The sequence below is a fragment of the Suncus etruscus genome, chromosome 12, assembly GCF_024139225.1.
Source record: "Suncus etruscus isolate mSunEtr1 chromosome 12, mSunEtr1.pri.cur, whole genome shotgun sequence".
Lineage (NCBI taxonomy): Eukaryota > Metazoa > Chordata > Mammalia > Eulipotyphla > Soricidae > Suncus > Suncus etruscus.
Window position 1 is genome coordinate 25,730,522 of NC_064859.1, and position 18,808 is coordinate 25,749,329.

An 18,808-nucleotide genomic window follows, 5' to 3' on the forward strand; every position below is an offset into this window, starting at 1 on the left:
ATCAGCAAGGGCAAATTTCCACATTTTGCTTGGTTATGCTTAAAAATGTCTATACTTCCATATAAACTTTAGAATCATTTTGCTAATACAATGAGCTCCATAGAGAGTTTCACTGGGATTTAATTGAAATAAATATGAATGTGAAGACTTCAGAAATCTTTAAAATATTTGATTCTTTCTTTAGTAGTAATTGTTGCAAGTCAGCCCCTGAAGAGGTTGACTGATGGAGGGATGGAGGATGAGGTCTTTTCCCTCCAGCTCGGAGCATGGGTCAGCCACCCTGTCCAGCCGACGGTTCTGAGGTGAAACGGCGGGTAAACAGCTCGCAGACAATCAAGCTTGTGGAAATATTAGCTTTATTCGGTGGACAAGACTGAAGTCCCAAGCCTCAGCATCAGTTCCAGCCAAAAGCCCCTCGCCTTCCACAGACCCTTGTTTTTATCCCCCAGAATCAGGTACCACCCAATGATGGGATCAGATACCACCCAATGGTGGAAGCAGAATCAGATACCACCCTAGGGTGGGGGCAGAATGCTAGGTCACACCCTAGAGTAGGGCACAATCACCGAACAGGGTAGGGCCAGTAACATAATAATCCCCTAAAATATTTACATACACAACAGTAATGACCATGCTGAATAATTTAATACTAGCAGTCAATGCTGAGCCATTGCTGTGTACCAGTCTGCACTGAAGTTCTCATTGCTTCCAATTAAACCTATTACATGCCAACAAAGAAGCTAGCAAATTTATTTATTGCACTTAGATAAATGAGAGCAAGCAGTGTTGGAGGGGATGCGGAGAGAAAGGAACTCTTATCCACTGCTGGTGGGAATGCCGTCTAGTTCAACCTTTATGGAAAGCGATATGGAGATTCCTCCAAAAACTGGAAATCGAGCTCCCATACGATCCAGCTATACCACTCCTAGGAATATACCCTAGGAACACAAAAATACAATACAAAAACCCCTTCCTTACACCTATATTCATTGCAGCACTATTTACCATAGCAAGACTCTGGAAACAACCAAGATGCCCTTCAACAGACGAATGGCTAAAGAAACTGTGGTACATATACACAATGGAATATTATGCAGCTGTCAGGAGAGATGAAGTCATGAAATTTTCCTATACATGGATGTACACGGAATCTATTATGCTGAGTGAAATAAGTCAGAGAGAGAGAGAAAAACGCAGAATGGTCTCACTCATCTATGAGTTTTAAGAAAAATGAAAGACACCCTTGTAATAATAATTTTCAGACACAAAAGAGAAAAGAGCTGGAAGTTCCAGCTCACCTCAGGAAGCTCACCACAAAGAGTGATGAGTTTAGTTAGGGAAATAACTACATTTTGAACTGTCCTAATAACGAGAATGTATGAGGAAAATGGAGAGCCTGTCTAGAGTACAGGCGGGGGACGGGTGGGGAGAAGGGAGACTTGGGACATTGGTGATGGGAATGTTGCACTGGTGATGGGTGGTGTTCTTTACATGACTGAAACCCAAACACAATCATGTATGTAATTAAGGTGTTTAAATAAATTAAAAAAAAAGAAGAAGAAGTTAAATATGTTGCCAGATCACAGTTAGGAAAGGCACAGCCAGCTGGTTTGATTTCAGGCCAGTGCTAGAAGTCACTGTGGCCTCTTTAATTATTTGCATTTTCCTAAATTTTCTCTCAGTGTTTTGTAAATTTATACCTGTAGATCTTCACTAGTCTGGCTAAATTGTTCTTATTGGCTTTTACTAGTTGCTGCACTATTTGTCCTGTTTTGTTTGCTAATTATTTTTTTTAGCTGAATTCTGGCAAGTTCTTGATAGTAATAGGGCAGATATTTATTATTGCAATGGGGTTTGATGACTCTCTTATAAGTTTAGTAGTTTGTTGAGTTTTCATAATTTTCCAGAAAGAATCAACATTTAAAAGAAAGTACTGAGGGGGCCGGGAGGATAATATGGTTCTAAGGTCTTACATAGGGCCCCGTAGACACTGTCATGACTGATCCTTGAGCACAGAGCCAGGAGTAAGTACTGAACACTGCCAGGTGTGGCCCCCAACGCAATAAGTAAGTAAATAAGTATGTAAGTAAGTAAATAAATAAATAAGTGAAAGTACCAGGCATATAGTTGAGCGGTAGAACACTAATATTGCATGTGTAAGGCTCTGGTACCATCACAAACAAACAATCATAAATGTTAATTTAGTTGGCTTCCTTTCTGGTATTTCTGGCTCCTACTAGATTTCTTACATTATTTTAACTACATTTCTTGTCCAATACAATCCTAGACCATTTCCTTTTTGTTTGTTATACCTGAGCATTTTCCCTCTTTGCTTTAACAATCTACATGGTATAATTTTTAAAATAATGTCCTGTCAGGCATTTCTAGATCTATGATATTGGTTGCAGGTCAAGAAATGGGTTTCTGTTGAAGGGCATCTTGGTTGTTTCCAGAGTCTGGCTATTATAAATAGCGCTGCAATGAATATAGGTGTAAGGAAGGGATTTTTTGTATTGTATTTTTGTGTTCCTTGGGTATATTCCTAGGAGTGGTATAGCTGGATCGCATGGAAGCTCAATTTCCAGTTTGTGAAGGAATCTCCATATCGCTTTCATTAAAGGTTGTACTAGACGGCATTCCCACCAGCAGTGAAAAAGAGTTCCTTTCTCTCCACATCCCCGCCAGCACTGCTTGTTTTCCTTTTTTGTGATGTGTGCCAATCTCAGTGATGTGTGCCAATCACAGCCACTCACAGATGAGTGGCTAAAGAAACGGTGGTACATATACACAATGGAATACTATGCAGCTGTCAGGAGAGATGAAGTCATGAAATTTTCCTATACATGGATGTACATGGAATCTATTATGCTGAGTGAAGTAAGTCAGAGGAAGAGAGAAAGACGCAGAATGGTTTCACTCATCTATGGGCTTTAAGAAAAATGAAAGACATTTTTAACAGTATCTCAGAGACAAGAGAGATGAGGGCTGGTAGTTGCAGCTCATGACATGAAGCTCATCACATAGAGTGATGAATGCAGTTGGAGAGATGACTACACTGAAAACTATCATAACAATGTGAATGAATGAGGGAAGTAGAAAGCCTGTCTCGAGTACAGGTGTGGGAGGGTGGGGAGGAGGGAGATCTGGGAAATTGATGGTGGGAATGTTGCACTGTGAAGGGGGGTGTTCTTTACATGACTGTAATCATACAACTATAATCATAGTTGTAATCACGGTGTTTAAATAAAGATGATTATTAAAAAAAAGAAATGGACTTCGATTCCTAAGTGAGGGAAAAATGGGAGTTAACCTAAGTTTTTAAATTTCTGATTATTTTTGTCATCTAAGACTATATTTAAAAATTTCTACTTTTTAGTATAAATATGTTGATATTTTTTGTATAATTTCTTTGGGTGAGGGCACACCCAACAATGCTCAGGGCTTATATCTGGTTCTGTAACCAGGGATCATTCCATGTGGTCTTGGGGACCATATAAAATGTAGGGAATTGAACCTGAATCAGCTGCATGCAAGGCAAATACCCTACCTGTTGTTATTTCTCTGGCCCCTTATTCGTGTTTTAGGGCAATAAATTCTTCAGGGTACTTGGAGACATTTACAGCTGTGTATTATATGGACATATCTATAGTATATACACTTTAATTTCTTTATATTGATTAAAATCTTGGAAAGTCATGCTAGTATCTCCTACTAGCATGTTTTTCAATTTGTTCTTTGATTTTTATTCATTTATTTATTTTTTACCTAATCTACAGCATCATGTCTGACTCACTGGAAGTCATGGCACTTTAGTTTTTTTTTATTGCTATTTTAATTAGTCTTTTTTCAATTAATAATAGAATCTAAATGTTTTAATAGCAAGAACACCAAGAAAGTAAATATATACAATAAAAGATAAAATAATTTTAATTGTTTTTGTCACACTTGGTTGTGCTCAGTCTCATGCTTGAGAGGGTTAGGGTGATTCTGTGAGCCTGGGAATCAAATGGTACCAGAAATTGAATCTGGGCTTCCTGAATGCATGAGTGCAAAGCATGCACATATCCATTAAACTATCTCCCTAGTCCAAAAATAGTTCTTATTTATTTATGTGGTTTTTGGGCCATACCTGATGGTGTTCAGGGGGCATTATGTGATGCCAGGGATGGAACCTGCATGAGAAAACAACCATCCTCTAGCATACTATTACTCTGCCCTGCCCCCCCCAATAAGTAATATTTTAAATTGGATGTAGAGGCTAGAAGATAGAAATGAAAAAAATATAGAAAATTAACCTTTTTTTCCAGCTAAGACTCAATAGTGTTGCATTATAATGTTGAAAGAAAAATGGAGATTTGAATGTGCTGCACTTTGATATTTATGAACTTTGTTCTGTCCTCCATGACTTCCAGTTCAAATTACTACTAAACAGATAAATAGATGAGTAAATAAAAGACAAGTGTTTTCCCAAACTCCAATAGTCACTTTTGCCTCCCCTCTACATCAGTTATACTATTTTAAATAATCCTATGTTTGGGTTTAGGAGGGTGGTTTGTAGCATATAATATTCTTGAATCACTGCCTTTATCTTTCCAAAGTGTTGGAAGCAAATGTTGGAAGCACAATGTTGGAAGCAAAGTAAGATTTGTGGTTTAAGCTAAATTCCCACCCCTGGAGTCTATATTTATTGTTTTGAATAAAAATGAGGTGGAGCATCTGTGCAGGTATTTGCAAATATATGTTAGAAAAGGAAGGGAAGAGGGAGAATGGCTTATTTCCCAAGAAATAAAATTTTGTGGAGATGTTGGAAAGAAGACTTTCCAAAGGTAATTCATTACAAGCCCAAAATAAACTTGAAATTTTTATTATCTAAATACAGATGCCTCTGAATCTCTTAGGCAATGGGAACATCAAACCTACCCCCTCCATCTTCCCTCTAGGTTGGATGACTCACTTGTCTGGGATGTCTTTTTGGAAGGTGCTAATATCCTTAGATTCATCTTTGACTTGAGATTTTGGTTAAGAAGAAAGGGAAGGGGCCGGGAAGGTGGCGCTAGAGGTAAGGTGTCTGTCTTGCAAGCGCTAGCGTAGGACGGACTGTGGTTCGATCCCCCGGCGTCCCATATGGTCCCCCCAAGCCAGGGGCGATTTCTGAGCGCATAGCCAGGAGTAATCCCTGAGAGTCAAATGGGTGTGGCCCAAACCCCCCCACCCAAAAAAAAAGAAGAAAAGGAAGATGGACTTAAATGAAACCAAAATTGAAAAGGGTAAGAGGGATGAATTCTGTAAGGGTGGCACATCCTTATTTCACACTGAGACTACTTGGGGTTATTTCAGAATTGAAAAAAAATCTATTTTTTGGATACACCAGTACATTTCATATACTAAGAAAACTGAATATTTCAAATGTTTGGGATTATTCCAAAGATAGGGATTCCAGATGTTTGTCAGGAAGTCGTTGCTTACCTCTATTTAAATACTAAAGTGGATTTTAAGATGTTAAGGTGAAAAATGGCATACTAGCAGGGTGAGGAGTCGCATCTGGGGAACTTCAAGAGCAGGCAAAACATATGCAATAACCCTTTTGTTTCCTCCCTGGCTCTAATTCTTCTACTTTAGAAAACAAAAGTGGGGAGAACGACTCATTAATAAACAAATTCTCCCATCTTCCTTGCCCTTTCTTTCTTCCAGACTGTTGTAGCATTAAGATGCAAAGCCTGTAGAAAGCACAGAGCACCACCAGAAATGCAGTCTAGAATTCAATTATCATTGAAGATAGCGAGTGAATACAACATCTGTGTGATGGGGGCCAGATATTAAAACAAGCCAAGGCTCCCAGTCATCTGTCTTTACATAATCAGCCTCCCCAATCTTTCCTGGACAACTATAGGAATCAAACATGTCTCGAAACTTGTGTACTGCCAATGTCTCATGGAAGACCAATACTGTTATAATTTATTCTTCTCATAAAACACACACCATTTTACTTCTGTCTTTCTGTATTTGCTATTCTCCACGATGACAGTTTCTTGGAATCAGAATTCTCCAGACTGAACAAAATTCTCAAATCTACCTTTGCAAGTCAAACCACTAGGCTATTGATTTTTTTTTTTTCTGAATTAAGAAGTTGAGCCACTGATTTTTTTTCACTCTTACACTTCATAGGCCCTAATACTCTGTTAAGACGTGTCAGATTTGATCATCTCCAACCAAGAAGTGCTGTCACCAAACCTCTCTAGGAAGTGACTGAGTAGCATGCCTGCTACAGGCAGGAAAACAGCCTTACTGGATAGGAACAAGGCACAAGAAAGGGCTGGTTAGGCCCTTGCTGGAGACCTCTGAAGCAGGGAAAATCTTCTCCATAGAGATCTGCTTGAATATTCTGGAAGATGTGGCTGAAAATTTCCTTCCCTGAGTAGGCTTAAGATATCACTCTCCTCCCCCAGGTCCCCCAAGACTGTGGGAACTTACTGAGTGTGACTGAATCGTTGATCTTGAAGCTGCAGAGAACCCTGTCCACATTGCGGGCATGTCTGAAGCCATTTCCTCTCACAACCACTTGAAACGATTCTAAAATGAACAAGAATGGTTAGATTCTTTGATGTTGATCATGAATCTTGTTTCCCATGTATCCTGATTTAAAGCATTTGTTAATGACTCTGTCAAGCTGATACACTCAAACATCTGTGCAAATTAAAAACCAAGATCACCATATAGTTGTACCTTTCAGCATTCATCACCTCATGAGACATCCAAGAAGGCATGCAAGTTCTTGGAGTTCTCACTTTTTTTTCCTTAAAGTAATTACTTTACTTTACTTTTATTTTACTTTTTTTAATTGTGAACAAAGTGAACTACAAGTCTTTCACAGTAATATTTAAGGTACATAGTGACAATAAATCAGGGACATTCCCACCACCAGTGTTTCCTCCCTCCACTCATATTCCCAGCATGCATTCTATATCTCCCTCCCTTGCCTCACCTTTTTATTTTTGCACTTGATTCTCCCAATTACTACATCTAAGAAGTCCCAGAAATTAATTTTTTTTATTAAGGCACTAAGATCCTGCAATTTTTTTTAGAAACCATAATCCCTGTAGGCAGAGGTCATGTTTTTTGTTTTGTTTTTCTCCATAAATTCCAGTGTGTGTGTGTGTGTGTGTGTGTGTGTGTGTGTGTGTGTGTTTCAATGGAGTTCCCTGGAATAATTTCTTTAGCATTTAAGATATTTATATTAGTTTGAATGTCATTGCCTTAAGAAAATCTTAGTTTGTCTTGATCAATGTGGCTAGTGGCTTTGCATTATCTAGGTGGTTTTTTTTTGTTGTTGTTGTTTTCCTCTAGAAAAAATCTTTTTTAGATAAAAAATTGATTAATACTGCTAGAATCTAACTGGCTTCTGGGTACACAGCAGAAGTACCTAGAGTTAGAATAATAGAACTTAACAATGACTCTAAGTCTTGCTTATTGGTTGTTGTTGTTAACAACTAACTGTACTTAACAATGACTCCAAAACTTACTTCTTATTAGTTTCCAAGTGTTACTGGTCTGGATAGACATCGACTTCCTCAGTGTAGTTAGTTCCCCATCAATAGAAGATAACCCCCCAGGGTCTCTAATGCTGCATATTCACTTCACAGTGTTGCTTTCCATTAATATGTGATAATAAAGTTCTTATCAGAAAAAATATAACATTCTTTAACAGTAATCTCACCAAAGACAAAAATGAGTTAATTTGCTAAGTAATTAGGAGCATTTGCTTAACTTCAGTGATAACTTAATACTCCATTGTTGTCTATATTTTTCATTCTTATGAGTATAAACTTTAGATCCTGAGATAATATTGAGTGGCATAAACAAAATAGACTAAAAGAGCAAAAATGCATTATTTGTGAAAGTGGAATTTAAAATGTAAATTGCTATTCAAATGGAGATTATTTACATTCATTATTTATAATGAAATTAGAGAGCTAGCATTTGGGATTCTTCCAAATGCTAATATGTAAGTCATATTCATTTTAAAAAATAATTTAGAGATCATGTTGACTACCATAATGTAACTTGTGTTAATTGTTCTTTCATTCTGTGCAAATGAAACACTTATGTCATTGCCTTGCCCACTTATGTCATTTAAACCTGACCATAGACTCAGAAGGTAGAAATGAGAAAAACAAAGCTTAGTGAGATTAAGCAACCTGTCCCAGATCATACTGCTGTCAGAATCAAGACAGAAATCCAGTTAGTCAGACATTGAATGCTATGTTTTTGAAATTTAGCCACTATGTCATCCACTATTATAGGGATACTCATTGTCTTGTGATATATGACTAATTTTTGAGGTGATTTTTTTAAAAAGATAATTATTTGTATTTAAGATTTCCCCAGCTTTTTCTGGTTTGCAGAGCTTGCCCACAAGGGAAATAAGAAACTTAAGAAAAAGAGCCCAGAGGCACTGCATCAAGAGGGCATGTTAGAACAGAGAGCTTGTTGGAAGTGGAAAGGACTTTAACAATAAGGAATTTGAGATCTTGGCATTTTCAGTACTTGTCTAGGTCATATAAAGAGTAAGTAGCAAAAAAGAACTCATATCCATGGGTCCAGATTCTTAGTTTTGAACTATGTTAATGAAGGTGATGGGCAAATATTTATTCAGGATAAGTCCTAAGATTATTACAGTTTTGTGTATGCAAGTTGGCTGAGTGAGAAAAATAGAATTGTTAGTTTTCATGACGTTTGCCTGGCATACACTGATAATGTAGTTGGTTCAACAAGCATTTTATTGTGCCAAGCTTAGTGGAAGATTCTTATTACATCTTATTTACTTGATTAGATCTATAAAAAAATCTGTGTCTGTTTCTAGCTGGGAATGCCAAACAGCCCAAAATATACCACTGGACACATTTTTAATTGAGTTAAAAATGTTTTCTGCCTTTCTGCTGTGCCTATTTCTCTTGCATTCTCAAAGGGAGAGAAACCTCCAAACATAGATCATGTGCCAATTTCATCTCTAATGTCATGTTCTAGCACTACCACTTCAGAGACTGAGTCTTCTATAAAAGAGGTTCCCATGTGGCTGCTTGGCCTGACCTCAGGGTGTTTAAGTAGATATTCAGCAGGAATCTCTGATGTGAAAACCAAACAATTTAACTCCCAAACAATTTAACTCCCGGTGGCCTGGGGGAGAGGCAGAGAAATAATGCTGTGCAAAGTACATAGAGCAGAAATCAGCTGCAACCCTGCCTCGAAGTTTCCCTATGAGTGAGCACATTTGGTTTCTAGCAGAGTTCAAAAACTACCCCAGCAGTCTGACTGGAATGCCGGGTCTTCACACTTTAGAAGTTATGCAACAAAACTTGGTTAAAGCAATCCACCAGTCAGTGAGAATGAGGACAAAATCTACCTCTATTCGTCAATGAGACACGAAACCTACTTTCTGGGAAATTTGCACATAGGGTTACAGCTCTTACAAAAAGTGTCTTGGTTGCCCAGGTATAATTCAATAACAAAAGCACCTGCCTGGCAAGAGTGAGGTCTTGAGTTTGTTATGATCCACTGCCCACATGTATGGCTCTGGCAGTTCTGTTTGGACCCCCTGGGGTCGCAATGGAATGTCCCATCTCTGTCACACTACAGTTAGGTGCATGTGAGCACCTAAACCAAAGTATGTGAGTCCTGTCTAGCATATATGTGAGCCCCACAATTAGAGTGCAATCCTTGGTAAGTACTGCAACCAATTATGAATCAACCAAGTATGTGTATCTCCTGAGACTACTACAATCAGGTTGACCTCAATATCACAATAAAAGCAGCTGTAGGAGAAGGGAAGGAAAATTAAAAAGAATGTGACAAGGAAGTGAAGGGCTTTAGAGAGGTAATTATTTCAAAATAGTATCTAATCTAATCTTTTAAGATACATATTCTTTAAAATACTTTATTTTATGAAGTCAGAGAGGTAGCATGGAGGTAGGGCATTTGCCTTGCATGCAGAAGGATGGTGGTTCAAATCCCGGCATCTCATATGGTCCCCTGAGCTTGCCAGGAGCAATTTCTGAGCACAAAGCCAGGAGTAAGCCCTCAGCGCTGCTGGGTGTGACCCAAAAACCAAAAAAAAAAAAAATTTTTTTTTTATTTTATTAAATTTGGGTGGCAGAATGTTCTCAAATGTTACTTAGGAGCCCCAGAGGCCTCACTGGCAATTATCAGTCAACTGGGCCAGAGGGAACATATGAGTGTTCAAGGATGTATTGCTGCTCAAGCTATGCAGTGCCATATATGTCCTGGACAACCTGGCATTGAGTAGAGCTCCACCTTAGGGCAACACATTCTGCCAGGAATTGAACCCAAACTAGGCACAGTCTCTTAACTTTTGTATTATCTACCACCCCTTCTTTAAAGTATTTTAAATACGTGTTAGTTATATTCTCTTGTTACTCATTTTCAATTATGATTTATGTTTCTTAATGACAGAAAATTTATCACTTATGCAACACTGGAATTTTTTGTTTGTTTTTGAACCACAACCAGAAATCACTTGTGACTTTCCACTCAGGAATCACTCCTGGCAGACTTGGGGATCATATGGGATGCTGGAGATAGAACCCGGGTCAGTTGTATACAAGGCAAATGCCCTACCTGCTGTGCTATTGCTCTGGTCCAGCATTGAAATTTTTGACTATATCAGTCCAGGGCTGTTTTAGAAGAAGCACACTGATTCAACAAATAAACAACATATTTTGACATGGAAAGGGAATAAAGCAGGAAGACAAGGTGGTTCATTAGCCAGGTACCAGGTCTAATTCTGCTTTATTTTTGAGGCTTAATAAGATTAATGAATAAATGAGGTTCAAAATCATTGGTTATTAAAGAAATGAAAATTAAAAACCACAAGAATGTATTACTCCATACTTACTGAAAAACAACTAGAAGTTATTAACCAGTAAATGAAAATGCTCATACAATAATGTTGAATATGAAGAATGATTTCTTTCTAAAACTCTTTGACAGTTCCTCAGAAAGCTAAATATAAAGTCGTATTATAACCCAAAAATCCCATTCTATTAAACCAAGAGAATAAAAAGCATGAATTTAGAACCAAAATTTGTGTGTTCATAGAAGCTGAAGCATGTGCTACCATGGATGGATCTTGAACATATTCTGTTAAGTGAAAGAAGCTAATAAGAAAGGCTGCATATATGGTACATGATTCTAATGAGATGAAAAGTCCATATTAGCAGATCCATTAAGAGATGAAATAGATTGCCAGGGTTGGAGAAATGAACAGTGACTGCATAACAGGTATAGGATTTCTTTCTAAGGCAGCGAGAATATTGTACAACTAAATAGTAGTTTTCATAATAGTTTTATAAATAAATTAAAAATCTTGGGGCCAGAGAGATAGCATGGAGGTAAGGCGTTTGCCTTCCATGCAGAAGGTCAGTTGTTTAAATCCCGGCATCCCATATGGTTCCCTGAGCCTGCCAGGAGCGATTTCTGAGCATAGAGCAAGCCGTAACCCCTGAATGCTGCTGGGTGTGACCCCAAAACAAACAAACAAAAAACAAAAAATATAAAAAGCATTCTTTAAGGGGCCGGGCGGTGGCGCTAGAGGTAAGGTGCCTGCCTTAAGGTGCCTGCCTTGCCTGCGCTAGCCTTGGTCGGACGGCGGTTCGATCCCCCAGTGTCCCATATGGTCCCCCAAGCCAGGAGCGACTTCTGAGCGCATAGCCAGGAGTAACCCCTGAGCATCACCAGGTGTGGCCCAATAACCAAAAAGAAAGAAAGAAAAAAAAAAAGCATTCTTTAAAACTGTTGAAGATATTTCTTCTTGTAAATCAGTTTGAATTTGGTCTTCTCTTAGTGTGACATAAAATGTTTAAAATATGATATAGATATTGGTGTAATCTAGACTTCTAATGCTAAATTATTCTAGAGCTTTAAAAATTCAAAACTACTTATAACTACTTTAGTGAAGTATAAGTGGCACACTGTGACTTGCATGGAAGGTACAGAATTTGATATATTTTTTCCATGTGTACAATTATAGTTTTATGTTTTATGTAATCAATAATTTGATATGTTTTTACATATATACATTTTATGTAGTCAAAGGACAATATAAACCATCAAGATAGTGACAACATACCCTTTACAATCTCTTGTTCCTCTCTCTCTAAATTGTCAACTGATTTGGTATAATTTTATGTAAAAGTAATCATGCAATATTTTTGTCTGACCTCTTTTATACAATGTAATTATTTCAAAATTCACATACACAATTACATTAAGATTTATGCACAATATGTTGCTTTTCATTGCTGAGTATTATTCGTACTATAAATGATGAACATTTAAATTGTTTACAGTTTTTATTTTTGAAAATAGCATGGCTGTAAACATTTGTGTGCATTTCTTTAGTAAAGATTTTCTTTTTTCTTGGATAAAAGTTTAGAAGTAGAAGGGCCAGGTCATAAGGTAGATATGTGTTTAATTAAAAAAAAAAGAGTCAGGACTGTTTTTCTAAATGTTTGTGCCATTTTTACATTCCCACCAGACCTTTCCAAAAGAACTCTCATTAAATGAAAAGAAATATGCACCGAGACTTGAGCAACCTTGCAAAGTCGCAGAAGGTCCAGGCAAGAAAGATTAGAAAAACAATGTGACATAAAAAACCACTAGTAGGTGCTGCTTAAATGTGTCTCTTTTAAGCATTTAATTTCCAAGTGATAAAAATGAAACCTAAAACTACCTTCTTTGTATGATAACACTTTCAATTTTATTGCTAACATTGAGAAAGAGGGTAGTAAGAACAAAATAATGGCTTCTGAAAAGACAATGTGAAGAGCTAATTATAACCGCCTTCTATTTCTGGAGTAAGAAAACTACAAAAGTAGAGCAGTTGGCAGGTTGCACACTTGTCTTCAATTAGTTCCTTCCTGGAGAACTTGGCTTCAAACTTGAATAGTTCACAGTGTATTCTAAGTGGGACCAAAGGAAAACTGTGCTTAAGCAAGAGGGTGTATTTCCTAGAGAGATATGTAAACTAAGTAGGGACATCTAACAATGGGTCGATTCACTGGATTAAACAGAGGAATCTCAGCAAAATCATTTCATTAGGAAGTTTAAAAAAGTCTTTCTATTGAAAAGGAAACAGATTTACTTAAATACAATTTTATAGAAAACTTCACAGAAATTCTCTATAAAGGCTCTTTATTCAACAGTGACTTCCTATATATTTTTGAAAAAAAAACTGTATATACAGTAAATGCATGAAAATGTCATGTCACTGGCCTGGGCAATTGTATGATCATAGAGACTTGTGAGAAGTCTGATAAATTAGAAAGTTAAAAAAATGGGAAGAAGAAATGAACAGACACTTCGATAAAAAAGAAATACAAATGGCCAAAAGGCACATGAAAAAATGCTCCTCATCACTGATCATCAGGGAGATGCAAATCAAAACAATGATGAGATACCATCTCACACTGCAGAGATTGGCACACATCACAATGAGAACAATCAGTGCTGGTGGGGATGTGGAGAGAAAGGAACTCTTATCCATTGCTGGTGGGAATGCTGTCTAGTCCAACCTCTATGGAAAGCGATATGGAGATTCCTCCAAAAATTGGAAATTGAGGTCCCATTCGACCCAGCTATTCCACTCCTAGGGATATACCCTAAGAACACAAGAATACAATACAAAAACCCCTTACTCACACCTATATTTATTGCAGCACTATTCACAATAGCCAGGCTCTGGAAACAACCAAGATGCCCTTCAACAGTTGAATGTACATATACACAATGGAATATTATGCAGCCATCAGGAGAAATAAAGTCATAAAATTTTCCTATACATTAGGATGTACATGGAGTCTATTATGCTGAGTGAAATAAGTCAGAGGGAGAGAGAGAGAGAGAGACGCAGAATAGTCTCACTCATCTATGGGTTTTAAGAAAAATAAAAGTCATTTTTGCAACAATCCTTAGAGACAATGAGACGAGGGCTGGAACTTCCAGCTTACTTCATGAAGCTCACCACAGAGTGGTGAGTGCAGTTATAGAAATAACTACACTGAAGACTACTATAATCATGTGAATGTATGAGGGAAATGGAAAGCCTGTCTAGAGTACAGGTGGGGGTGGGGTGGGATGGAGGGAGATTTGGGACATTGGTGGTGGGAATGTTGCACTGGTGAAGGGGGGTGTTCTTTACATGACTGAAACCTAATTACAATCATATTTGTAATCAAATGTTTGATTAAAGAAAAAATATGGTCACAAAAAAAAAGAAAGATCACATACTTTGGTACAGGGAATCAAATCTGGTTTCAAACATTACATCATTTGAGGCATGACTAGGTAACTAGCCATATCTCTAATCCCTACATGCCTCTTTTATTCAAGTGGGAGGGAGCACACCCAGCAGTGCTTAGGAGTTACTTTGGCCTTGCACTAAGGAATCACTCATTAGTGGTGTTGGGGAGCATACAAGATGACTGGGATCAAATTCAGATCACACAAAGCCTGCTGTACTATTCCTTTAGTCTCTCTCCTACTTGCCTCTTTCAAAGGGAAGAAATCTAAAACATAACTATTTCACAATAAGCATAGTGTAAATAAGCACAGCGTTGCTAGGTTTGATTTTTACAAGATGAAATAAAAGTCTGAATATTTAGGTGAAATCAGATTTAAAATGTTAGCAGTAAACTTACTTGTAGTATGCTGTGGATTAGTAAGAATATATGTATAAAGCAGACAGGGCTTGTAGGCTGTCAGTTTATAATCTCTACTGTGAAAGAGTTCTGGAAAGGCTCTTTCCAAACAGTTTTACTAAAGATACTGAATGAAATACTTTATGGGGGGGGGGCAGAGTAGCTGTAGAGAGGATAGGGTGCTTGCCTTGTACAATGTAAACTTGGATTTGATCCTGTTGTCACAAATGGCGCCCCAGCCTGCTAGGAGTGAGTGATCCTTGAGAACAGAGACATAAATAAGCCTGAGTACTGCTAGGGCCCAAAATGAAACAAAGCAAAACAAACAAAATAAAATAAATACTTCTTGGTCAGATTAGATATTCTTTATGACCCATATTCATTAACACTTTCTATTAAAATGTAAAATAATTCCAGGAATATGCTTCCTCGACTACTAAAAAGGAATTATTCATTAATAAGTTAACTGACTTAAAATTGTCTTTAGAAATGGAAAGTTGTAAAGGAAACCCCAAGAGTTTTCTAGGATAGCACTTGGTCATTTTGATCCTGTTCACATAATTCTAGGAGTGGAGAGCTCATTCATCCACTTGATTGTTGAAAAGTGCTGGTTTCTAAAAAAGTTTCATGAGTGAAACCAAGTATACTCCCAGAATTGTTTCTAACTTGTGATGGTCTCCTGAAGCTATACCTAATATGTCTAGTAATTCCTTTTGGAGTGGGGGTTTGCCAAAAGTCTACAGATGCTCTTACAAATGTCTGAAATCTCGGTCTAAATCTCTGTGGTTACTTTAATCCTTTGTCATTCCACAAGCATCTCATAAAGGCCCCCACTGCTCTTGGAGCAGGTCTCTGCTATGGTTTTATTATTATTTTTTTGAACATATGATTGTCTCAGAGGGTAGATTATAAATTTCAAGGAAAGGAGAAGAGGTTTAAGAATTTTTTTACTCACCCTTTTAACAATTGATGAAAAAAAGAAAAGATAAAAAGAAAGGAGGTAGAAAGGAAAAAGAAAAGAATGAAAAAATAAAACAATAAAGGAAGAGGAAGAATGAAAGAAAAGAATCAGTGAATTAAGTTATCAACATTTTGTTTGTTTGTTTTGGGGTCATATCCAGAAGGTTTTCAGGGTGTATTTCTGGCTCTGTGCTCAGAAATTACTCTTGGAGAGTGCTCAGGGAACCGTATGTGCATGCAAAGCATGCACTAATCAGTGGTGCTCAATGTCATTCTTAAAATGATGAACTGGAAATGAACTAAACATAACATTAGCTACTTTGGCATGGATGGCTACTGATTGCTTACCTTTAGACTGTGTGTGTGTGTGTGTGTGTGTGTGTGTGTGTGTGTGTGTGTGTGTGTGTGTGTGTGTGAGAGAGAGAGAGAGAGAGAGAGAGAGAGAGAGAGATGGTCATTCTTATTTGTTATCATCCATACCTCCACCTTCAATGAACTGTAAAATTCCTCTAAATTGGCTGTTTAGAATCAAGTTCCACACTGCAATTGTTAAACACTATCCAGTGGATTGAAGCCAAGACATAAAGATCCATGTTGGATCTTGGTGTTTTTGGTCCACCCATGTAGCTCTCACTACCTCTCTCAGAGTTCAATTTGCTGGTGTTGCTGAGTTGGCGAAAGCCAGCTGAGATCATTTTCTTGGGGGATGCATTTGTCATCAGAGTGTCTTTAGTAGCTCACGCCTGGGTGGGGAACTCCAATGGGGCTACTCTGGGAGCCAAGACAAGAAAGTAATTCAGAGACTGGGATGGAGGACTGAGGAAAAGGTTTATGAGGAAATTGCATTCTAGCATCTTTATGGTAAGTTTGGCTCAGGTTCACTTCCCCTGGTACACTTCAGAAGAATGTGAATATGAAGTGATATGCATGATACCTTGTCAGTAAAAGTATTGTAAACTTTTCCTTAAAATGGAAAAAGAAGAAAAAGGGATAAAAGGGCCTGGCAGAGAGGCAGACTGGAGGCTGGGTGGGAAACTGGAGACGTTGGTGGGGGAAAGTGGATACTGGTGAAGGGATCAATGCTCAAACATTGTACCCTTGAAAGTCAGTCATAATAACTTTGTAACTTTGTATTCACAGTGACTCAAAAAATAAGTAAATATTTTATAAAGGAAATGTGAACAGTTATTTCCTTGTTGATGTTCTCCTCAAGCAAAGTCATCCCTAACTTTATTTCAGTAGAAAAACATAATGGCATATTTCTCAGCATCATGATTATCACACTGACTTTCAATCCTTATTAATATAATTGTGATCTTGATATTGCTAGGCCATATTCATTAAGTTTAATATATATAATATTTTTCAGATGAACATCTCAATATTACCCAAAGAAAAATTTGGCTTACTAATCTTTTTTTATATATATAAATCTTTATTTAAGCACCATGATTACAAGCATATTTGAAGTTGGGTTTCAGTCATAAACAGAATACCCCCCTTCACCAGTGCAACATTCCCACCACTAATGCCCTCCCTCCTCCCCCACCCCTACCTGTTTTTGAGACAGGCATTCTACTTCTCTCATTCTTTAACATGGTCATGCTAGTTGTTCGTGTAATTATTTCCCTAACAGTGTTCACCACTCTTTGTGGTGAGCTTCAAATTGTGAGCCGGTCCTTCAGGCCTTTCCAGTCCTTAACTTTATTGTCTCTGGGCCTTATTACAATAATGTCTTCAATTTTTCTTAAAACCCATAGAAGAGTGAGACTGTTCTGTGTCTATGTCTCTCCCTCTGACTAATTTAATAGATCTCTAATTCTGTTGTTCATTTTGTTTTGGCTTTGTTCTACTTAGGCTATTACCTATATACTCGGGTATAAGCCAAGTTTTTTGGCACAAAAACTTATACTCGATTCATATGCACCAAATCAAATGCACCTAGTCTCCAGTGCTTCAGCTCAGTCCATAGTCACGGCTGAGCTGAAGAGGTAGGCGGCTGAACTAAACTGGTTGCCACTGAACTGTTCAACTTACAATATTCTGCACTTTGTATGAGACCGACAGCAGTGATGATGATGTCTGCGAACTCAGTGATGATGACAATGTCTATGCTGATGCCCTCACATCAGATACAGCTGAAGCTCTCTTTGAACAAACAGATGAGGAGGAGGAGGAATCCAGTTTTGAAGGATTTTAACCTTTGTGATTTCGATCGATTACCTGTTAAGCTACGGTTTTCTGCACTTTATTTAAAGTTTTAAAGTTATTGTTACTAGTTTACAGTTTTTCTTTAGCAATAAATATTGAAAAACATTTAACCGACTGATCCCTCAATTATTGTAAATATTTTGGGTATATATTTTTATTTTTGAAATTTACCAGTGGCTGCTGCATTTTCCACCTCAGCTTATATTCAAGTCACTAAGTTTTCCCAGTTTTTAGGGAAAAATTAGGGGGGTCGGCTTATACACGAGTATATAGGTCATTTTACTTCGTTTTAATCCCAAAGTTGCAGGGCACAAAGTTAAAATTTTAAATTATTATTTATTTTGCCTTTAGGGCCACACCTTGTTGTGGTCAGAGCCTTCTCTTGGCTCTATGCTCAGGGATCATTCTTGGTTGGCTGGAGACACACTGTCAAGGCTGAACACTAGTCAGTATGTGCAAGGCAAGAACTCTATCTGAAAAACTACTACCCTAGCCTCGATAAATTATTTTTTTTTTTTTTTTTTTTTTTTTATATCCGAATACATTTTTTTTTAATTTTTTTTTTATTTAAACACCTTGATTACATACATGATTGTGTTTGGGTTTCAGTCATAAAAGGAACACCACCCATCACCAGTGCAACATTCCCATCACCCAAGTCCCAAATCACCCTCCTCCCCACCCAACCCCCGCCTGTACCCTAAACAGGCTCTACATTTCCCTCATACATTCTCAATATTAGGACAGTTCAAAATGTAGTTATTTCTCTAACTAAACTCATCACTCTTTGTGGTGAGCTTCCTGAGGTGAGCTGGAACTTCCAGCTCTTTTCTCTTTTGTGTCTGAAAATTATTATTACAAGGGTGTCTTTCATTTTTCTTAAAACCCATAGATGAGTGAGACCATTCTGCGTTTTTCTCTCTCTC

At 37.6% G+C, this 18,808-nt stretch overlaps 1 protein-coding gene across 1 annotated transcript in view; it reads right to left on the reverse strand.

Annotated features, from left to right (window-relative positions):
* Window positions 1–18,808, reverse strand: part of ANTXR1 (ANTXR cell adhesion molecule 1) — a 252,529-nt gene that overhangs the window by 137,970 nt on the left and 95,751 nt on the right. Inside the window, exon 10 of the mRNA XM_049785145.1 lies at window positions 6,472–6,570. Within this exon, the coding sequence (XP_049641102.1) occupies window positions 6,472–6,570 (99 nt within the window). The remainder of the gene's footprint in view (window positions 1–6,471; window positions 6,571–18,808) is intronic.